Source organism: Trichechus manatus, unplaced genomic scaffold, assembly GCF_000243295.1.
Source record: "Trichechus manatus latirostris isolate Lorelei unplaced genomic scaffold, TriManLat1.0 scaffold00048, whole genome shotgun sequence".
Taxonomy (NCBI): Eukaryota; Metazoa; Chordata; class Mammalia; order Sirenia; family Trichechidae; genus Trichechus; species Trichechus manatus.
In genome coordinates this window covers 6,307,725-6,331,290 of record NW_004443984.1, presented here as the reverse complement: position 1 = coordinate 6,331,290, position 23,566 = coordinate 6,307,725, and the positions used below count along the sequence as shown (strand labels likewise).

Genomic DNA, 23,566 nt, shown 5'->3' with positions numbered 1-23,566 from the left:
ACTATGTGAGATGACCTAAAGCACTACACACAGAATGAGCACTGATGATAGCTGTTATTATTATTAATCCTGCCTTCCAGAGAGGGAGGCTTCCAGAAGGCCCTGAGGGTGTTTTCACTGGCTCAGAAAATCTGGGAAGTCAAAGTGGCTCCATAGCTGTGAGGATCTGCTGGTGACCTTATCCTCACATTGAGTTTCTGCTGGAAATCCAGAGGGAACTGAAGTTGGGCCAATTTGGTGCGTAGAACCAGCAGAGCGGAGGTACTTGAGGCTGTAAGTTGAGGCCTTACGCTCAGGGAAGCTTCCAGGTCAGGGGTTAGTAACCTAACTTCTAGGAACAAGGGAGAGGAGGATCATTTCAGACTTTGGTTTAGTAACTGCAGGTTTCTAACTAGACCTAAGGCCGAGTTGGCCTGAGCCCTCAGCCCAGCGGGGCTCCCTTTTCATCCTTTCTCTGACAGATTGCTTTGTAAACTTTCTTAGGCCTTTTCTCCCCCTTGCTCCAGTGCTTTAAGCCCTTCTTTGTTCTCTCCCTGTTTCTTTAATTCCTCAAGCCTGCCTGCGGGCAGGTTGACTGTCTGAGCCCAGCTTGGCTGCCCACCACATTCAGTGAGTAAGTGCTTTTCTCTTTCTTCACCTGGGACCCTCCAGAGGGTGGAGAAGAGAGGCTGAGAGCGAATGGAAAGCACGGCTGCATTTGGAGCCCATGGGGGGAGGGAGTGGAGAAGAGGAGGAGGAAAGACACTGGCTGAGGGGCTTCCTGTTGCAGCTTTCAGCTGGACTTTGGGGGTTGGGGTCACTGGAGGAGGAGGTGGCTTCCTGCTCCATTGTTCGGGACTTCAGTGTTTCTCAGGAATAACTTAACCGTCTGTGAGTTTTAAATAACCAACTTGTGAAATTGTCCTTATTCCTATCATTCAGCAAACAATGAGCACCTACTGTGTGCAGAGGCAGCAGCAGAGCCTATCACTGGGGAAAGGGCCAAGGGAGCCATTTGTTCTCCAGTTTAGGCGTTTGACATTTTGTCAGATCCACTGACCCATCCTTAAACTTGTGTCCCATTACGAGACCAGTGTGCCTATAAGTGATTATATTTTCATAAATCTTATCATTATCTTGGAGCCCCGGTGGCACAGTGGTTAAGACTGGCTGCTAACCAAAAAGGTCGGCAGTTCGAATCCACCAGCCACTCCTTGGAAATGCTATGGGGCAGTTTCACTCTGTCTTATAGGGTAGCTATGAGTTGGAATTGACTCGATGGCAATAGGAATGGGATCATTATCTTGTGAACAGCACAGTTATGTTGTAATGTTTGTGTTAGAAGCATTCATTTGTGAAATATTTAAAAATATGCCTTAATTGTTGTAATCCTGTTTTGCCATCTCTTCATTTTCAAATATACCAGAAACCTCAAAAAAGTGAAGTGCCTATGCTTCTCTTGACCTCTGAGAGGGCTGCTAGGAGTGGGAAGGAAGACTCATCACTGCACAAGGAGAGTTGGGGGCAAGGATGACACACTGACTTGCAAGCAGTCATGCAGTCCAAGCCCTATAGTATAGGGATAGGCTAGTCTTCACTGAGGAGGAGGCAGGCTCACAGCTGGTGGGTGAGGGGGAGGCTTCACAGAGGAGGTGACATCTGAGCTGGCTAAGACTGTGTAGGAGTTTGCAAGGCAGAGAAAGTGGGAGGGAGAGCATTCCAGACTTTGAGAACAGCATGTGCAAAGGCACGGAGGCGTGAAAGGACAGAGCATGTTCCAGAAGTGCCAGGATTGAGTATGGCTTGAGGGAAGAATGTGGGGGTGGAGCAGCAGGGGGCAGAAGCAGAGCAGGGACAGTTTCTTATGTCCCCTTGCCTGCTTGCCTGCGTATCTCTGCTTCTGGCTGTGGATCAGCAAAGCTGGTGATGAGATGCAGATGGGGGGAGGCCTGAGGTCTGGCCTGGGGTGAGAAGGGCAGATTGACTTCATGGATTTCAGTTGATTTTCTCCAAGGAGAATCAACACTTTCAAAAACATTCTGAACAACTGCATTAAAAATGTACAACAGACTTATTTAATATTGTTTCGCTTACTCTAAGGACATAAAATAGGCCCATTTTCACTGAACATGTTTACTGTGCCCCTATTCTGTACCAGACTCTGAGCTGGGAGACAGAACACGGCTCCTCACAATGACTGCAGGGCTGCTGTAAGGATTAAATGTGAGACTGGCTTCAAAACGCATCATCCTGCTGGGCACAGAGGAGGGGCTTGGCAGAGGTAAAGCATATTACAGATGCTCTGTGAGGTGAAGCATATTTCAGAGGGGTTCAGAGCATGACAGAGGGCCTGAGTTCAAATCCAGCTTCTGTCTCCTAGAAGCAAATTACTCTCTCAACCTTGATTTTCTTGGTCTGCAAAATGGGTATAATACTAGTAACCTAGTTCACAGGGTCAGAAGATTGGCTGAGACAATCACCTACACTCAGAGTAATAACCATAGCTGTCATTACGTGTCAGGCATGATTCTAAGTACCTTCCATGTATTAACTTAATGAATTCTCACAAAAACTCTCTGAGCAAGGTGCTGTTATTACCACCATTTTACATACGAGAAATACAGGCATGGAGAAATTATATAATGTGCCCAAGGTACCCAGATAATAAGTGCTCAGTAATTAACAATTTTCACTGACGCCATCATACAAAGAAATATTAAAGAAATCATCACCATCATCATCATCACAGTAGAATGCAATGCGTGCTGTGAGAATTTCACAGTGCTGTGGGAGTTCTTAGGAACCATCCCCCTGTGGCCACAGAAGATTTCACAGATGTGCATCCAAGGTAAGCCTTGAAGAATGAGTAAGGCTTTGACACAGTGGAGAAGAACAGTTTAGGAGGAGGAAACAGAATAGAGAGTTACAGGTGGGAGGGCCCAGCCTGTATTCAAGAACAGGGCAAATACCTCCCTTATGCTGGAGCATAAGAGGCAGCAGGAGTGGGAGAGAAGTCACCCAAGACAGTGGAGGGGACCTTTGAAAGTCAAACCGGAGTTTGGATTTTATTCCATACCTGGTGGAAATCCACTGAAGATGACTGGGGAAATGATATGCCCAGAGCTATACCAGGCAGATGCAGGTAAGGTAGGGAGTGCCTTTGAGTTAGGAGACCAGTAGAAGGCAGGTCTTTGCACCAGTTCAAGGAAGGGAGGAGGGAGAAGGAAACATGGAAGATAGTGTTGATGGTGATGGCAATGGAGAGGAGAGTTGGATGAGGGAGAGACTGTAGAACTGGTAACTGATAAAGTGAAGAGGGAAAGGGAGAAAGGTCAAAGATGGTTCTAAGGAATGAACTAGTTGACAGAAAAGACAGAAGAGGAGACTTAACAAAGAGAAGATGTTAATTCAGTTTCAGATTAATTGTATTTAGAGGGCCAGTGGGGTACTTGGTGATGTAAGTCTTGAGCTCAAGAAAAATCAGGGCTAAAGATTAAGATTTGGTAGTCTGGATGAGACTACTAAGAAAGACTTCTCATTCTAGATAGTATTTTAGGCTCCTGTAACCTTTGGAAAGGAGCCCTGGTGGTGCAGTGAGTGGTTAAGTGCTTGGCTGCTAACCAAAAGGTCTGGTTCGAACCCACCAGCTGCTCCGTAGGAGAAAGACAATGGCAGTCTGCTTTTGTAAATATTACAGCCTTGGAAACCCTATGGGGCAGTTCTACTCTGTTCTATAGGGTTGCTATAAATTGAAATTGACTTGACGGCAATAAGGCGGCGAGGAGCCTTTGGAAAACATCTAAATTGGTCACGGGAGCTTGAATGTACTTTTGTTTTCAAGGTCTTTTTGGCCACAACATTCCTGGCAAGACCTCCACTCCAAACATGTCGCCTTTCTGCTTCCTTTCACCTAACCTCGTCTTTTCTCTTTCATAAGGTAACAATCTCCCCTCCCCTAGGAAGTCTTCCTGCGAGGGAAGAAGTTGATGCTAATTCCAAAGCAGCTCACACCCTCTTCATCTTTGATATGAAGGAGGAATTAGGGTTAAACCATGTATTCAACCAACAGTGTGTGTAAAGCTGTGTGACAAGGAGGAGCACAGCACACTATGAAGAACTGAGAGGGGGCTAGTGTGGCTGGAGCTCAGAATGTAGGGGCAGGGCAGAGGCCAGCCATGCAGGGCCTTGTGGGTGAGGCCAAGAGCAATGGGGACAAAAATGGAAGGTTTTAAGTGGGGAGTGAGGAGGTGGCTGTAACATGATCAGATTTGCAATTTTGAAAATCTTATCCAGGTCAGTCACTGTGGAAAGCATGAACTGGACGCAGGGAGACCAGTGAGAGGGTATTGATGCCTGCTGATGAATACAATCTGTGGCCTATTCATGCTTTTCTGTATCCTTTCACACATGTACATGTGTGCTGGATAGATGTGCGGACGTCAGCCGACTTGCTCTTTTGCTGTGTAATCTGATTCATGTCCTTTGTAAACAGTAAGTTTATTGAGGGTAGAGATTCTATTTTATTTTGTGTTTTTCTTCTATGCCCTAAATCCCTAGGACACCTGGAACACACAATTAGATCACAACTATTTAAAATCGCACCAGGGTGCCACCTTTAAAAAAACTCACCCAAAAGTAACCTTTATTGACATTATTACATTAATAAGTGGATGCTGTTTTGTTCAGCTTACGGTTTCCAGTCATTTGGGCGGAGGATTAGATAATGCAGAGGAAAATCTGGATGACTAAACCCTTGCTACTGTGTTCTGTAGACCAGCAGCATCCACATCACCCAGGAGCTTGTTAGAATTAAAAAATCTCAGGCCCCATCCCTGGCTCACTGAATCAGAATCTGCATTTCAACAAGAGCCCCAGGGGATTTCCACTCACATTAAAGATTAAGAAGCACGTGGGTATCTAACGTCCCTCTGCACAGCTGCAGATAATATCTGGACCTTGAATGTGGCATTTATTATATCTTGGTGTGGAAGTCTGTGCCTCTGGCTTGTTTCCCTGCCAGATCATGAATTCTTGAAGTCAGGGGCTGAGTCTTGTGTAGCTCTGGATCTCTCAGAACATTTAGCACAATGACAAGAAGCAGAAGACTTGGCTTTCTGTCCTGGTCCTGCCATTTCTGAGCTGCGAGTGTTGTATCTTCTGTAAGAGGATTTTCAACGCTTCCAAAGGACCTACCCCAAATCCAACTGTTTAAAAGATGAAGATGATGACAGATTTCTGTACACAGTTTATTTATAGGCTTCATCTACAGGAGGAGGTACCTAACAGGTGGAGGAAGGAAGGGAATAACCAATTCCAGAGTAGATGAGGCCCAAGGTATAAATGGAGCTGGGTGATGGCTACCCCAACAGCTGCCCTAAGGATGAACCAAGGCAGACAATCCCAGTGGCCTCTGCACAAAAGGGCCCAAGAGTTAATAGGGTCCTGCACTTCAGCCACTTTAGGAAACAGAATCCAGGAGGCTCAGGGTAAGGCTACTCAAAGATTAGAGACAGAGACTAAGACTTGGTCTCTTGGACAGGCCCGTCAGATCTGCTCCCAAGGCTTTTCCAGAAGGTTCCAGCTTTGCCTGAAGTTCCTACCAGCTTAAAAAGCAAGCTAATGCCATCATGGGAGAAGCATGACGGGGTTCCTTGTGTTCTGCAGACTTCCTTTAAAGCTCAGGCCACAGAGGGAGCTGTGAGGAACACATTGTTAGTGCCTGGGCAGGTTCTAGGCATCAGGACCTCCAAGGGGCCATTGTATGCAAGGCACCGCTATATGCTTCACTCCTAAAGCCTGTGCTCAAGAGGATCTCTTCCCTGCCTAAAAAAAACAGTCTGGAGTCCTCAAACGCCCCCAAAGCCAGCTATGAACAGAGGACAGCAGAGAATTTGGGAAGAGATGAGGAACAAGGAAGAAGTATTTCTACATGATTTGGAAGTCATATCTGCCTAAGCCAAACTGTGTACCGTCTGCTTTGCACGTGTGACTCTGCGGTGGGGTGAGGTGGGGTAACATTTGTGTTGGTCTGGTATTTTTCAATCCAGAAAAGGCTGAGAGGTCCAGATGTGAGGGAAGGGACTCAGAGCGAAGGTCTGCCATCCCACTGTCACAGATCTGACACCTCAGCTGTAAGGCTTTGAAGTCTCTGAGTTTCTACAAAAGGCCTGTCAGCACAGATTCTTAGCCTCTTTACCCATTAGGCACCCCCATTAGTCAATTGTTATTAACGACTGATTAGTAATTTGCAAAAGAATTCTCCCTCTGATCCCTATTACCCCATTCAGAGTTCATCATTTTTCTTCATTTTAATTTTTATTTTTTATCCAGTTCACTTGGTTTAGTGCCTCTTCTTTGTTCTTCTTCACTTTGTTCAGTAGGATCATGGCCGGTAGTTCCATCAGCAGAACTGCAAAACCCAAACGCCAACAGAATTTAAGAAGTTTCCCCGTGTCCCCCACGGAGGCTGTGAGGGAACATGAATAAGGTGGGGTCTGGAATCAGGCAGGCCAGAGTCCACACCCCAGCTCTGCCGTTAGTAGCTGTGTGACCTTGGACAAACCACTCATCCATAAATGGGGATTATACTACCAGATAACACTGAGAATGATATAAGGTAGTGAATGAATGGAAAGTCAATGCCAGGCCCTGATGGGCTCTAAATTCATGGTCAAGAACATCATTGTGATTACTAATAATCGCTTGGTTAGACTTTAGGCCTTCCACATGGCAATGGACACTACCTGAAAATGTCGTCAGAAGCTGTGTAGCTGTCACCACTAGTGATTCCTGCCTCTCCAACTAATAGGAATCAGGGAGGAAGAGCTGGTTTTGGAGCATGCAGAATGCCCTTTCCTGGATAACAACAATTACAGGAGCTGTGAGGCTTCTCTTATTGAGCCAGGCACTATTAACATCCTCACAGTCATCCTATGAGGTAGGCACTAGTATCACTCCCATTTTTACAGGTAAGGAAACGGTTCAGAAAGGGTAAGTGACTTGCCCAAGCTCCCATAATACTAGTAGGTGACAGACTCAAAATAATAAGAATAGTGGTTTCTGTTTACCAGGCACATATGTACCCAGAGCTGCTTTGTATGGTTGTACAGGTTGTTCACTGAACAAGGGAGCCTGGCCAAGGAGGCAAGTTGGGGCTAAAACTCAGCCCACACTCTGCTTGCCAAGCTCTGTACCCTGGCGCAAGGCTGTGTTTGCCTGGAGGAAGGGATGCCTTTTTCTAATCTGACAAAGGCACCATATGAGCTATCACAGACCCTGTTAATGCTTTATATGTATTCCCTTCTCTAATCCTCAAAACAGCTCTGTGGGTTAGATATTAACACCCCCATTTTATAGATGAGGAAATTGAGGGCTAGAGAGTTCAGGTCACTTAGCTAAATCACTTTGTAAGTGGTAAAGCTAGGATTTGAGTCTGATTTTTATGCTTTAAACCACTGGGCCGCTATATTGACCCCATTCCCAAGTGCTCAATAAGTGAATATAGGAAAATACAGAGTCATCTGGCTTTTACCTTAAAAAATATGGCAATTCTAATGAGGCCCCAGGACTATCCAGGCCCTTAGTCTTGTTGTAGAAGAATCAGTCAATCGGGCATTCGGGCATTGTTTTTCAATGGAGCAGGAATTGGAGCATTCTCTTTCAGTGCTCCAAACTGTGTAACTTTATGCTTGCTGTTTAACTATTCTGTAGTTCAATTTCCTTGTCGGAAAGTGAGAGTAATATTATAAAGGAACATTGCACATAGTTGTTTGCAAAGTGTGTGTGCATACGTAATAAATCCATACATCAATCCTGGGAGAAAGGCATTATCATCACCCTTTTGTTCAGGGAGGTGAGTGACATGCTTAGGGTCACACAGCATGTAGGGCGGGATGGGGAGTTGAAAACAGGGTTCTGGACTCCCAGTGCCATGCCCAATCCTGGGCTCTTGGCTGACAAAGTACCTTAGAACGTTGAGAGCACCTGCAGCCTGCCTGGCGGTCCAGACATCATGCAACACACGTGCAAGTCAGATGCTACTGGAAATTGACATAAGTCACATGACCACACTTAGTTCTTTCAGAAGCTTTGGCTGGGAGAAGCAGCGCTCCGGGAAGACTTTGCTTGGCTCCCATGCCTGCAAACGAAACCTCTGCCTTTGCAGGAGCTGAGGCAGCCTGGGTTACAGCCCCGGATACTGTAAGGCTTTTTCTGAGCTGCCTTAGAAGGGGAGGATGACCTCTGACCTGGCTCAGATCTCCTGTGTCTCTCATCCCCATCCGGGGCCAGGTTCAAGGGAAATACATCTGTGAAAGCACTTCGCAAAGAGGTGTGGTCCAAAGGCAGAGTGCTATTGTTTTCTTCCCTCTCTGTGGATCTGGGAAGGCTGATTCCATCTGTGCTCAGATGGCAGCCTTGCCCATCCTGTCATAAAATGTGGGCTGCCGCCCTCACCCCAATGGGGTGTCTCTAGCAAACTAAAACTTGCTCATGCACTCTCTCCCCTCCTCCCCACTGACAATTCGCTGATCTCTCTGGCTCTGCAGACCTACTCTGTGCAGGCTGGCAAGCCCCTACGCACAAGGCCCTTCTGGGCTGTAGGTATATGTATCCCTTGTGCAGGGCAGTAGAAGCAACCCTGGTAACACAGTGGTTAAGCTCTTGGCAGGTAATCACTGGGGGCGGGGGGTGGGGGGAGGAAGACCTGGTGATCTGCTTCTGTAAAGATTACAGCCTAGAAAACCCTGTGGGACACTTCTACTCTGTCCTACAGGGTCACTATGAGTTGGAATCTACTTGATGGCATACAACAACAACAACACGTAGGGAGGGCAGTGTCTGTGGATGACAGGGGAGAGAGAAAGATACAGACATACAGACCTTCCAGCGATTGCCGCATTCATTGCATAAGACAAAGGTAGTCATTGGCTCATCAGCGCTGCGTGTCTGCACCTAAGAGAGAGGACAGCTCATGAAGTCACTCCCCTGCTCTAGGACCTGCCATGACTCCCACTGTGTGTAGGAGCAGGTCCAAATCCCAGAGCTTGGTACTGTTATTCCCATCTCATCTGAGCGATTCTCTTAATCACTGGGAACTCCTGAATGTGTGCTTTCCTCTCCTCTCTCAATCAGCTCACCCCCAGCATCTCACTGGCTCAACCTGGCCTCTGCACTGCCATTCTTGTGGATCCTTATGAACTGATCTCTCTTCCCTGGCCTCCAGGTTCATCTCCTACGGGAAGTATTCCCTGACTCACCCCTGAACACACCCTGTTGGACATGCCTTACTAATCCGAACTTGAGCTAGCTGGGAGCACCTTAGCGATCATCTAGCTCCTCTTCATTATCTGACAGGTGGAAGAACTGAGGCCCAGAGAAGAAAAGGGACGTGAAGATCATTGGGGCTGCTGAATGTTATTTTTTCAGTTTATCATCCCCTCATTATCAGCTCTTAGGTGCAGGAACAGGGTTTCACGCCGCAAACCCCTAGCGCTCCCAGATTTAACAGTTGCTGTTCAGATTCTCAACAGCCAATCCTGGATGGTTGTAACATGTTGTCACTTTGCTGACACTCAGCTATGACACTGTCAGCTGGGAGTCTGTGGTGTGGGAGGGAGTCCCCAGCTAAAGAGCCTGCCAGGAAGACACTGCTCAGCACAGCCTTGCTGCGGCAGAGCAATGATACCTGAGAAAGGGTAACAGTAGGGTTTCTCTGTGGGAGAGAAAACTTTGAACAGGCAGTTTACCTCCTGACGGAGGCAATGCCCATGACTGTACATGGAGATATGCTTGGGAGAAAGCAGAATCCCACACAAACATCTCTGAATTCCTGAGTCTGGGAATTCTCTGAGGGGTTCCCCCTGAATGGCAAAGCTGACCTGTAATTCTGCTGTAGCCACAGAGCACCACAGGTAAAGTGCTGTTGACAAACCTTGCTTGCTGAACAGAGGAATGAACAGAGTTCTAGAATGACTAGACAACAATTAGAATCCAAAAATACTGGTTCTCCAAGGGCATAACACATGCAACCCAGAAATAGGAGGTGGTTCTCTCGTTTTGTCTTTTAGAGAGGAGGGTCTCCACAACCTTCTACAGCTCTCCACGCCAGGGCAATGGTCTTCACCCTTAGGACTCAGGGCTAATCCTTTTGGTTTTACTGACTATGGTGGCTGTATTGCTGGTGGAACGTCTGGATCTGAGAGTTCAAAGGTTTGAGTTTATTACTATCTCTGCCACTGGCTGGCTGTGCCACCTTGGATAAAGGTGTAACACCTGACCTCTGTTTCGACCTCAGTTTCTCTGTGTGAAAATGAGGGAGCTGGGTTTCATATTGCTAAGTTCCCTTCCAAATGTGTGTGACTCTAGAGAAGTTCTGTGCACTGTGAGTCTGGTTCCTCTTTTCTCACCAAAGGGCAGGCCAAAGTATGCAAGCCAAATCTCACAGACACATATCCTGGTGATTCTACACTCATGAGAACATTCTCTAGAAGCCATGGGTGTATCATGTTGGCGTACCAAGGCTTGCCCCCACCTCTCTGTGGCCTGGGGAGTTTTAGCCCTTTCTCTCTCTCTGGCTCTTCCCTAAGCTTCTCTCTGGTTCCTACTTCTATGTCTTTGTGTCCTTTATGACAGGCCTCCTCCTCCACCACAGTCCCCTCCCCACCACCACCACCCCCACACACCTGGTTATAGGTACAGTTCTTCTTCTTGCACTTGCTGCACTGGAACAGGTCAGTGGTGGTGCCGCCCGTCTTGGCCATCTGGTGTTCACGGATGGCCTCCTGGGTCATGGCGTTCCTCAACTCCCTCAGTTCATCACTGGCCATTTCCTGGAGAGAAATGAGTCTGCCCTTCAGGACCAGGGAGCCCCAGGGGACCTGCCCCACATTCTTGTTTCAAGAGAGCCTGAACAGAGGAGGGAACACGCTGGATTGAGAACAAGGAGTTGGAGGGAGGCCTGGACCCTTGGCTCTGTCCCAGGTGGGAAAAGGCTGTACCTGCAGAGTCCCCATCCTGCCCCTGGATGGAAGGTCAAATCTGGGAGGGCCAAGCACAGTAGGGCACACACAGGAGTGCAGCAAGCAAGCAGCCTCTGCTCCAGGATCAGCACTCTTGTGCACATTCCCTCAATCCTGGTGCTCACCCTGCCTGCCAAGACCTTGGTTATCTGACTGAACCTTCCTGCTTGAGCTACTTGACCACTGCCCACCTGCTCTATGATATCCTCCTTATAGACATGGACCTGACCCAGTGCCTGTTTGAGCTCCGATCACTGCCCAGCCTATTCTGCCTAGTGGGAATCTTGGTCTCAATTATCCCCGACTTGTTGCTACTACCCTGACCCCAGCTGGACCCTAAAGCTTCTGGGCTCACACAATTGCTCACCTATGAATATACCACAGAACATCTTTTTCTGTAAGTTCCTCCAAAACAAGGTCTTCCATTTCCTGTCCAACCTACTGCAGACACTCAGCGTCTGCATTATCCAGGTCCTTCCCTTCTCTGTCCATCTCCCTGGCCATTTGACTCCCCTTAAACCTCTGCCAGAGTTGAGCAGAGACGGGACCTCTCAAACTGGAGAGCAGCTCTAAGTAAGGGTTGGTTTTCATGGGAAGGAGGATGGCTGAAGCTAATGTTTAAATGAGGATTCAGAACTACCTAGACATTTTAATAGCTATTAACTATACTTAACCTACAAAGATCCCTGGTGGCGCAATGGATAAGCACTTGGCTGCTAACCAAAGGTCGGTGGTTTGAACCCAACAGTGGTTCCATGGGAGAAAAGCCCTGACTATCTGCTCCTGTAAAGATTACAGCCTTGGAAACTCTACGTGGCAATTCTACTCTGTCCTACCGGGTCACTATGAGTCGGAATCGACTTGATGGCACACAACGACATACTTACTCCTTAAAGCATGGAGAACTGAGTTGGCATAAAGGTCAAATGATTTTAACGTGCTGACCACTGCATCAGCACCAGCTGGGCTTCTTGATAAAGTGCAGATTCCTATGAATCCAAACCTGTAGAGGCAGGGCCCAGGAATAAGTATTTTTACTGGTGACCCCAAGTTATTTTGGTGCACCTGTAAAAAACCCATTGCTGTCGAGTCGATTCCGACTCATAGTGACCCTATAGGACAGAGTAGAACTGCCCCATAGGGTTTCCAAGGAGCCTCTGGCAGATTCAAAGTGCTGACCTTTTGGTTAGCAGCCGAATGATTAACCACTGCACCACCGGGGCCCCATTCTGGTGCACAGTAATGTTTAAACCTTACTATCTTAAATTTAAGAGCTAGGTCCTAAATGATGGCAGGGGTACGTAGAAAAAACAAGTCAACCCAGGGCCATATAAGTAAAAAAAAAAAAAAAAGAAAAAAGCAGCTTAGTTTCATTTGGGGGGATTTTCCAGAGCATAATGCATTAATTTATTCAAAATTTATTGGATGCCAATTTATTGAATGCCTCTAATTGCAGTGGCATGCTGGTAAATGGACTTTGGGGATGAGGGTGGTGGTGAGCCCTAATTTGTAGCATTTGCTAATTTCCATGGTGTAAATACTCCTACCATGGCCAATTTCAAACTACTAAAGTGATGTAACTAAATGAAGATGTGGGAATAGATGCAAATCATCAGCTCTCTTGAGCTGGTAGATCGCTCCAGCACACCTCTGCCTCCAAGCCCTAAGAATTCCGATAGACAGATATCCTGCCCCCAAGGAATGCTAATCTGGAAGGGGTTGTTGTTAGGTGTGTTTGAGTCACTTCTGACTCACAGGGACCCTATGCATAACAGAATGAAACACTGCCCAGTCCTTTGCCATCCTCATAATCATTGCTACGCATGAGCCCATTGTTGTAGCCTCTGTGTCAATCCATCTTGTTGAGGGTCTTCCTCTCTTTCATGGATCCCCTCTACTTTACTAAGCATGGTGTCTTTCTCCAGAGATTGGTCCCTCCTGATACCATGTCCAAGATTGCAAGATGGTGCATGAAGTACTAAAGCACTAACTAAGGCAACCGCTTGGCGGTGCGGTGGGTCAGAAAGGAGGTGACATCTTAACCAGTCTAGAAAGATAAGCAGGAGTTCCCAAGGGGGAAGGCACATTCCAGACAAACAGAATAGTAGATACAAAAGAGCAGGGGACAAGAATGGCAATGTTTAGGGAAGAGTATTTGAGATGGGTCAAGGTGAGAAGTGTGGAAACATGGCTAGAGGTCAGATTGTGGAAGGAAGGTTTTGTCTGTCAGTTAAGAAATAGAGACCAGAAATATCTATCCTTCACCTGCCCGCCCATCCATTTATGGAATAAGTAATAAAAAACAAAGCAAGAAAATGAGGGAAATAAAGGCAGGAGATAATACTGGACCCTCAAGTTGTATACACCGCTAGAGGAGGGTCTCAAATGTGAATTTAATACACATTTGTTGAGCACTTAGGACGTGCCAGGCACTGTTCTCAGTGCTGGGTGAACAGTGAACAGATAAAACCCCTCTCCTCATGGAGCCGACAGTCTACTCTAATGGCTATCTCAAAATCTATTTCAGTTTTTGGTATGTCTGGGTAGGGAGGAAAAGAGAAAAGTCAGGAGCATCTCCACAGAAGAAGAATTGTGGAGACACACGGATGCAGGGAGAGACGTTCCCTCCATGCTCGTATCTGCTCTCCCAGATTCTCCTAGACCCAAGTGAGCATCTTGGCTTCTGAGCCACACCCCAGTGGGTAGTCTAGTCCCCAGCTGTTACTTTTCTTATTGGGGCAAAAACTGTCCTATATTTTTTTTTTTAGTAAAGCAAAAAGAAAGTTTTATTCGGCATATATTCAAAAGGGCAGAAGTGGGAAGCGGACAAGCATGCTGCCACAGCCATGTCTGCCCGAGTCCAAAAATAGTTACAGAGCCATCAGTATATATCAACATCACAAAATGGGTAGAATCATTGAAAGCGTCACTTTTTCACTGATTGGCTAGAAATTGTAATCTTACATTTTGAATCATCTTTCTTAACAATCATTGGTAAGGGTTTCAGTTACGAAAGTCAGGAGGGTCTTCACTGGTCCAACAAATTCCTATTCACTAAATCTTAATAGAAAAAGACAAAAGGTGAGAAGTCCTTCGGGTTAGGTTTTATATCCTATATTTTTTATAAGAACTTCCTGCCTGGGGCAAAAGGTGGTCCCGGGATAAAGGTCTCCTTGGCCTCTGTTGCCTGGTTGCTGGCAGAGGAGGTCCTTGGTGGCTTGCCCTGCAGTCTCTTGTTGGCACTCTCCCCTGGACAGCCACCTCTTGGCCATGGGTTGGTCATCTGATTCTCTCGCCCTGTTCTAGTGAGCGGTCCTTGGGCGGAGTCAGACTTTGTTCTCATGTCTGGCTTGACCAGCTGTTTGCAGGGACTTCTGGGGACTGCCTTTATCCCAATCCAGATGCCCAGCTCTGCTCCAATCTCCAGCTTCCAGGAACTTCCAGGGTTTAGCTCAAACCTGTGCCTACACCTTCCCCTTGGTTCTCCTGTGTCTGGTTTACTAACCTGTCTCTGGAATTGGCTGTAAGACAATCTCTTGATATCACCTCCCACAACACACACACACACACACAAAGAAGCAGAAGGACCCCAGAGCCATAAAGTGAGGGACAGAGAGAAGGAAACACAAGGCCAGGTTTCCATAAAGGACAGGTTTCCTTCAACTTTGCAGGGAAGGAGAATGTAAAGCCAGGTTGCAATTTGTAACATACATCACTAGTTGCCTCAAAAGAGCTGATATTTTAAATAAAGCAGAAAGATAACCCTGGCCCACCTGCGCCAAGTTTCCCACTTTATCCTAAAGCCGGGGCTCTTTGTTCTTTTAGGTATTTGAGGAAAGCAGCAAACCATCTCCTCAGAAAAATGTACACACACACAAATACCATACTCCACACACATACATTAAATACACACAGCACACACATCACACACACTCCACATGCACACACTCACACATCACACACACTAAACACCACACTCCACACATACACACAGAGGCAAATTGCCAACAGTTTCAGAGGGCTACCAGATACCCTGAGGCCCATCCATAGACTCCAGGACCCCAACACATTTCCACTCCCTTTCTCTGAGCCACTTCAAATCTCTAAACTCCCCTACATCTCTGGGTGCTTCTCTGGGAGGGAATCCCCTCAGTTAGCTCTGGCAGCAAAAAGCCAACCATACCCCGAGGATATGCAAAAGTTCTTTCCAAGATGTGAGCTCTGAAATAAACAGATCTAGGTTCAAATCTTTGTTCTCTCACTTACTAGTCATGTATGGCTTCAGTTTTATCCACAAAATGGGGATAATATTTCCTCTTTCATAACGTTATGGTGAGGTTACATGAAATGGCTGGTAAATGAACCTGTCATACTAATTGGGTAACTAATAGAGTTTTATATGTATTAACCTTCTAAACACTTTACATATATTAACTCATTTAATTTCTCACGAGATAGTCATTATTATTATCCCCATTTTACAGATGGGAAACTGAGGCATTGAGGGGTTAAGTAATTCGTCTAAGGTTACACAGCTAATAAGTGGCAAAGGCAGGATTCAAACTCAAGCTTCTAACCACTGCACATACTGCCTCAAACAGGGCTGTTCCCTTTCCTTCCTGTGTAAGACCCTCACTGACTCCTCCAAGCTCTGTCAATGCCCCCCTTTTGTGAGTTCCCGTTGTGGCTCTATCATGGTTTTTACCATCTTTGTACTATACTTATTCGTAAACATGTCTGTCTCCCCAGTCTGGACAGTGCTCTGTGGAGATAGGGACTCTTTCTGACTTGTGCCCAGAGCTGGGTACTGGAATATAGGACTGAACAAGACTGATGAGTGAGACAATATAACAAAGCAGTGAAGCCTCAGCTTGCTTTCTGGCTTCAACATTTTGCAGCAGTATGCATGGGCAAATCATTCAACTCCTCTGAGCCTCAGTGTCCTCATCTGTAAAATGGATATAATAAATGTTTCTATCTCAGTTGTTGTGAAGATAAAATTGGCCAATGCATTGAAGCACTTAGTGTAGCACAAATATTAATGCAGATTAGCTGGGTTCACTACCCTAAAAGTCCAGAAGCCCTGAGGCCCTTAGAAAGGCAGCCTTAGTGCAGGAGGCTGGGCTCAGGAGGCAGCTGCTGGAGAAACTGAGAAGGTTCTGGGTCAAAAAGCCCCTTGGCTCATCTCCACTGAGTCACAAGCCACTGCCTCTCAGAGGCAAAGCTAGAGGGGCCTAGCCTTCTGCCCATCCATGCAGAGGTCCAGGCCCCACCCTCACCTCTGCTGTCATCTTGGCAATGAGCCTGGCGGAGATGGCCCCACTGAGCACGTTCCGCCTCAGGCCCGGGTTCCTGGGATCCTTGAGGTTGCTGATCCGGCTACGCACACGGTTCCGGTACTTCATGTCTGTGCTCTTGAGCTCCTGATAGATATGTGACCTGGTCAAGGTCCAGCCAGTCACCCCTGGAGGGGTAGCAGAGAAGGATGGGGAGCCTCATGCTGATGCCCAAAGAAGAGGCCCAGGGCTGCCTCTTCCCCTCCTTGGACTTCTACAGGGACGGGTACCTTCACGGCCTCTGACTCCCTGAGCGGGGGATCTCAATGGGCCTTTGGGGTCATCCAAGTGTCAGGGACAGGAAACAGCCTCCGTGGTGAGGACTATGGTGTCAGGGTCCCCCAAACAGGCACCCAGATTTGTCTGAGCCTCTTGTATGACCTCAGGTGAGTCACATGACCTCCCTGTGCCTTGGTTTCCTTATTTATAAAATAATTCATAAATTAAGAAACACTTATTTCACAGGGCTGTCATGAGTATTCAGTTAGCTAAACCACATAACACATTAGCCTGGCTCCTGGGACACATCAAGTGCGCAACATTTAGGGGCTGTGGAGCTGATGGCAATGATGACGACCTCTAGCCTGGAAGGGTCCCTGGAGGTTGTAGGTCCAGTGTCAGGGGTCTGATCTGGGGGAGAGATGAGGTTAGGAAACACTGCTCACGGATATTTCCAGTGGCCGTTCACCACATGCATCCTTCCACATGTTTAAGGCTCTCAGAAGTATTGCAATAAAGAAATCTGTTGAGCTTTGATTAATCTGGTGTTTCTGTTCATATCTGATCATAGAATCACCACCAAGACACCCATCTTCCCCCCAGAATCCCTATTACCATCCTATGGAACCCACTTTGGGAACTGCCGGTCAGAGTGTGGGCCTTGCTCAATGTCAGAGGGTGAATTCCCAGCAGATGCAGGGCTAGAAGCCAGACCCCCACCTATCGGTAATCCTCTCTCCACTCGGTCAGCAGGAAGTTGCTCCTGTCCACTGAGCACATCGAGTTCTCTGTCCCCACCTTGCATCCCAGACAGGCTTCCCTGTCTGTCTTCTTAGCCTCCCACTCACTCCACCCTTCTTCATCCTCTGGGAGCTCAGGGAACACAGCATCGCTATCTTGGCTGCCTGAGCCAAGCAGAATCAGGAAGACAAAGCTGTTGCTGGGAAAAGCCATATACGAGAAAGAGGCTGTGGGGAATGTAGACAAATGGAAAACAGCTGACTCACTAGAAATGGCGGGATGGGAGGTGCTAGTATTTCTTCTTTCCTCTGTTATTGTTATTTTAATGCTGTTGATACAATAAAAACATGAGCAGAGAAGTATATGCCACAACACACTTGAAAGCTAAAATTTCTGTTTAAAGATCTGCTTTTGGGGATTCCTGGAGGTGTGTATTGGCTTGATACGTGGGCACAGCAGGGCTGGCAAGGCCTTCACCAGCCTCCTCCTGACTCCTCGTCCATTTCCCGAGACTACGAGAAAGGATGAGGTAGGGAGCAGACCCGAGGCTCACTGACCCCTCAGAGGAGCCTACATGTGCCCCACGGCTGCCACATTAGAACAGGGCCACTCCAAAGAGGACATAGAGCATTTAAGTCCCCAGACTTATCCTCCCCTGACCTCTCACCATCTAAGAACAAAGAGCTACAGGACTTAATGCAGCTTGAATTTCCTCTCCTTCAGAGGAGGGACACTTAGTGGAGGAAGAGGATGGGGAGGAGGGTGGGGAGAGCAACTAAGTACTGGATCATTCACCTTTTGTTTCACACTGGACATGAAGGTGGAAGGGATCTGCTTGGAGGGATGACTGTTTCAGAGAAAACAAAGACGAGGCTCAAGATTGTCCTGATCTCTCGTGCTCTGTGTTTCTGAATTTATAGGAAATTATGAAAATGTACTTTTTGGCTCAAGACACACTGGTTAATAATGAAATGATGATGGTGGGAAACTACCAGAAAATGTTTTGAAAGATATTAGGTTGAGCCTCAGGCAGGAGATTGAGCAGGCAAGTTTGTTGTCTGCAGATCGGTCCCCACCCTTCCCTGCAATTCCGGCCATAGGTCCAGTACAGCTCCCTAAGTTGTAGAGCCCAGGAAGCCCCAAATGGGTCACTCACACCTCAGTGTGACACTTGGTATGACACTTAGATCCCTGCCCTCAGGGGACTGTGACCCCCTTCCTCCACATTTCTTTATCTTTGGCATGCAAAGCTTTGTCTCCAGTAAAAGAAATTCCATACATTCATTCAGTGGGGGCATTGTGGGAAGGGATTTGTTTTTCCTAAGACAAAAATCTTTTGTTACAATGGGTCCATATCACTCTGGTGGTCACCTTCCCTGCCTACACAAGACCTCATTCAGAGAAGTTGGAGAAGCAGGGCATGTTGGAAAGAGCTCAGGACACAGAATCCAAAGACCAAGGTTTGGGAAGCCCTTCCTCTACCCCATCCCAGGCCCCAAGACCAGTCAAGCTCTGACACCCACTAGCTCCTGAGCTTCGGTTTCCTCGTCTGTAAAATGGGAACAACAGCCCCTGCCTCACGGAGATTGCTAAGGATTAACAGAGGTGGGAAGTGTTCATTGCCCAGCACAGTTTCTGGTACATGGTAGAGACTAAAAATGGGAGCTGTTCTCATCAGGGATTGGAAGAGGGGAAAGGCTGAACATGAGAAATGCTGGCCTCTCTGCCTACTCTGATACAAGAAGTAACGACTTGACGATGGAAGCATGATATGACACAGCTTGCCCAGCAGAGTGGTTGAGCCTCAGGTTCTGGAGTCATACTTTCTGGGTTCAAATCCCAACTCTGTCACTACTATTAGCTGTGTGAGCTTTGGCAAGAAACTCAACCTCTCTGATCCTCTGTTACCTCATCTGTAAAATGGGATTAATCATGGAACCTACCTGTGGGGTTGTTTTTGACATTGAAAGAGGTACTGCTCCTAAACAGGTTAGCAAGAGGTTGGCAGGTGCAAAACTTAACGTATGTCAGTTAGAATGAAGAGCTCTGGTTCAGAGGCCGTGCAGGGGGCGGCCCCGGGAGCCCTTCCCTCCTCTCTCACTGTCCTGGGTTCTTTGCACTTGAGAGGCCTGTCACTAGACAGTCCAGGCACCACAGCCCCAGCACAACTCAAGGATATGATCTTCGATTTCTGATGCCATCTTGTCACAGTTGACACCATAGTCCTTATAATCATCTGAAAGAGATTCAGGAAACACAGGCATCAGTCAGACATGAGCTTCGCAGTGAACCTCCCTGTACCGGGAACTATAGTGCTCCTGTACCACTCCCAGGGCGCAGAGAAAGATCGCGCTTCCCCTGCCTTGAGGAAGCCCTTCCCCTCCCCTCTCCCCAGCCCAGGCCCTCTCACCATCCGCCTTCAGGGCTGCTGACAGCATCTCCACACATTTGTTCCGGACAGAGTCCCCTGTGAGATAGCAGGGGGCCAGAAGGCACATGGAGGGGGCAAACGTGGGGGTCAAAGGGCTGCTGGGTGTTTTGGGGGTCTCCGCTTTCGATTTGCTGCTGTTCGATCTGAGGATGACAATCAGTAATAGACATGTTGACATCAAGTGAACAGAGCACTGTTCTAGATGTGCTTACAGATGATCTCCTTTAATCCTTATAACAGTCCTATGAGGTGGGTGCTATTTTAGACGCTTGACATGGATCATCTCATTTAATCCTTGTAACAACCCCATGAGGTTGGTCTTATTCTTATCCCCGTTTCAGAAGTGCATTTTAAAGTAAATTTTAGAGATTAAAAAACCCACAACAACAGAAACCAAACCCGCTGCCATCAAGTCCATTCCTACTCATGGTGACCACATGTGTTACACAGCAGAATTCCACTCCATAGGGTTTTCATGGCTGTGACCCTTTGGAAGCAGATCACTAGGCCTTTCTTCCAAGGTGCCTCTGGGTGGGTTTGAACCATCAACCTTTGGATTAGTAGCCAAGCGCTTAACTGTGCCACCCAGGGACACCATCATTTTAGAGATAGATGCATTTAAAATAGCTTGCTTTAGGTTAACCATTTGGAAACCAGTAGAACCAGGATTCAAACTCAGGCAGTCAAACTCCAGCACCCACTCTTGTAACTAACCACTGTGTGCTACTGGGTTACAGGACAGTGTAACAATGCCAATAGCTATACTACAATTTATTGTACACTGTGCTGGCTGCTCTATATACATGGTCTCATTTAAGTATTTATTCACTCATTCATAAATACTCATAGGCGTCTATTCTCCAGGCACTGGAGGGATACACACAGGGATAAAGCAGCCAAGTCAGAAAAGTTCCCTCCCTGAAGGAGCTTGTTGTTGTTAGCTGGGGACTCATGGTGACTCCATGCACAATGGAACAAAATGCTGCCTTCCTGCACCATGCCCATGATGGGTTGTGGATCCAACTGTTGTGATCCATAGGGTATTCATTGAGAGATTTTCAGAAGTAGATTGCCAGGCCTTTCTTCCTAGTCTGTCTTAGTCTAGAAGCTCTGCTGAAACCTGTTCAGCATCATAGCAACATGCAAGCCTCCACTGACAGACAGGTAGTGGCTGCGCATGAGAGTCTCCCTCATGGAAGGTGAGAATTCTATCACTCAGTCACTGCTGCCCCCTCAAGAAGCTTACAGTCTAGTGAACACTGATTACTAACATTTTCAAAGTCTGGCTTTTACTATGTGTTAACCACTGTGCAAGGTACTTTACAAGTATTTTCTAATTTAATCCTCGAAGCCATTCTAGGAGGTAGATACTCTCATCACCCCTGTTTACAGATAAGGAAACAAACATAGAGGTGAAGTAACTTGTCTAAAGTTACACCACTGAGATTTGAACCCAGGTCTGTCTGATTTCAACACCTATGCTCTTAACCCCTACGATATACTGCTGTGATATATGATATACTCTATGATGTAGATTGCCAGAACATCAAACAAGTCTGTCTTAGAAGAAATACTGCCAGAATGCTCCTTGGAAGCGAGGATGACGAGACTTCGTCTCACGTACTTTGGACATGTTACCAGGAGGGACCAGTCCCTGGAGAAGGACATTATGCTGGGTAAAGCAGAGGGTCAGCGAAAAAGAGGAAGACCCTCGACAAGATGGATTGACACAGTGGCTGCAACAATGGGCTCAAACATAGCAACGATTGTGAGGATGGCGCAGGACCAGGCAACATTTGGTTCTGTTGTACATGGGGTCGCTATGAGTCAGAACCAACTCAATGGCACCTAACAACAACTAACAATAACATATTACAAAGTCTCTGGGTGGTGCAAATGGTTAATATGCTTGGCTCCTAACTGAAAGATTGAGGTGCCTCGAAAGAAAGGCATGGTGATCTACTTCTGAACAATTAGCCATTGAAAACCCTACGGAATACAGTTCTACTCTGACACACAGGGGGTCTTTGTAACTCGGAATCAACTTGACGGCCACTGGTTTTTTATGTTATATCATATAACCCCTATATAACAAGAATGGGCTTATTTTGGCTTTGGTTTAAAAAAAACTCCACAAATATATATGCGTATGTGCATATATATTGGAAGAATAATCGTGTTAATAGCAATTATCTCCTGAGGTAGGATTATAGGCAATTTTTTTCATATTTTTTAAATTATTGTACTTTAGATGAAGGTTTACAGAACAAACTAGCTTCTCATTAAACAATTAGTACACATATTGTTTTGTGACATTGGTTACCAACCCCACGACATGTCAACACTCAACCTTCTTGACCTCGGGTTCCCAATCACCAGCTTTCCTGTCCCCTCCTGCCTGCTAGTCCTTGCCCCTGGGCTGGTATGCCCGTTTAGTCTCGTTTTGTTTTATGGGCCTGTCTAACGTTTGACTGAAAGGTGAAACTCAGGAGTGACTTCATTACTGAGCTAAAAGGGTGTCCGGGGACCATACTGCAGAAGTTTTTCAGGCCAGTAAATCTGGTCTTTTTTTGTGAGTTAGAATTTTGTTTTACATTTTTCTCCAGCTCTGTCCTGGACCCTCTGTTGTGATCCCTGTCAGAGCAGTCGGTGGTGGTAGCCAGGCACCATCTAGTTGTGCTGGACTCAGTCTGGTGGAGGCTGTGGTAATTGTGGTTCATTAGTCCTTTGGACTAATCTTTCCCTTGTGTCTTTGGTTTTCTTCATTCCCCCCTGCTCCAGATGGGGTGAGACCAGTGGAGTATCTTAGATGGCCACTCACAAGCTTTTAAGACCCCAGACACTACTCACCAAAGTAAAATGTAGAACATTTTCTTTATAAACTATGTTATGCCAGTTGGGCTAGATGTTCCCTGAGACCATGATCGCCAAAGCCCTCAGCCCAGTAATTCAGTCCCTCAGGAGTCCAGATGTGTCTATGAAGCTTCCATGACCTTGCCTTGGAGTAGCTGTGCTGGCTTCCCCCGTATTGTGTACTGTCTCACCCTTCACCAAAGTTACCACTTATCTATTGTCTATTTAGTGTTTTTCCATCCCCACCCCTCCCCTCCCTCGTAACCCTCAAAGATTGTTTCTTTTTGTGTGTAAACCTTTTCATGAGGTTTTATAGTAGTGGTCTCATACAATATTTATCCTTTTGTGATTGAATTATTTCACTCAGAATAATGCCCTCCAGATTCGTCCATGTTTTAGATGCTTCCCAGATTCATCATTGTTCTTTATTGTTGCGTAGTACTCCATTGTGTGTATGTACCATAGTTTGTTTATCCATTCCTCTGTTGATGGACACTTAGGTTGTTTCCATCTTTTTGCTATTGTGAACAGTGCCGCAATAACCATGAATGTGCATATGTCTATTCCTGTGCATGCTCTTATTTCTCTAGGATATATTCCTAGGACTGGGATTGCTGGATCGTATGGTATTTCTATTTCTAGCTTTTTAAGGAAGCACCGTATCATTTTCCAGAATGGTACCATTTTGCATTCCCACCAGCAGTGCACAGGAGTTCCAGTCTCCACACAGCCTCTCCAACATTTGTTATTTTCTGTTTTTTTGATTCGTGCCAGTAATGGGTTTATAGGCAATCTAATTTTCTTCTTCTGCTTACGTGTATTTTCTAAATCTCCTATGAAGAATATGCCTCACTTTTGTAATAAGAAACACTTATTTTTTTAATGGTTGAAAATCATCAAGATATCATGTTGACAACCGGACTAAACCAAAGCTAAGAAGTATCCTGAATACAACCAAACACTTCGAGGGACAGAGTAGCAGGGGCGGG

General features: G+C 46.6%; 1 protein-coding gene across 1 annotated transcript in view; it reads right to left on the bottom strand.

The window, feature by feature from the left end:
* Window positions 1–6,274: 6,274 nt before the first annotated feature.
* TCEA3 (transcription elongation factor A3) overlaps window positions 6,275–23,566 on the bottom strand; it is a 47,453-nt gene continuing 30,161 nt past the window's right edge. Inside the window, exons 6-11 of the mRNA XM_004377135.1 lie at window positions 19,704–19,867; window positions 19,473–19,529; window positions 16,277–16,431; window positions 10,662–10,808; window positions 8,860–8,931; window positions 6,275–6,388 (exon numbers count right to left, since the gene is read on the bottom strand). Of these exons, the coding sequence (XP_004377192.1) occupies window positions 6,380–6,388; window positions 8,860–8,931; window positions 10,662–10,808; window positions 16,277–16,431; window positions 19,473–19,529; window positions 19,704–19,867 (604 nt within the window). The 3' untranslated portion in view covers window positions 6,275–6,379. The remainder of the gene's footprint in view (window positions 6,389–8,859; window positions 8,932–10,661; window positions 10,809–16,276; window positions 16,432–19,472; window positions 19,530–19,703; window positions 19,868–23,566) is intronic.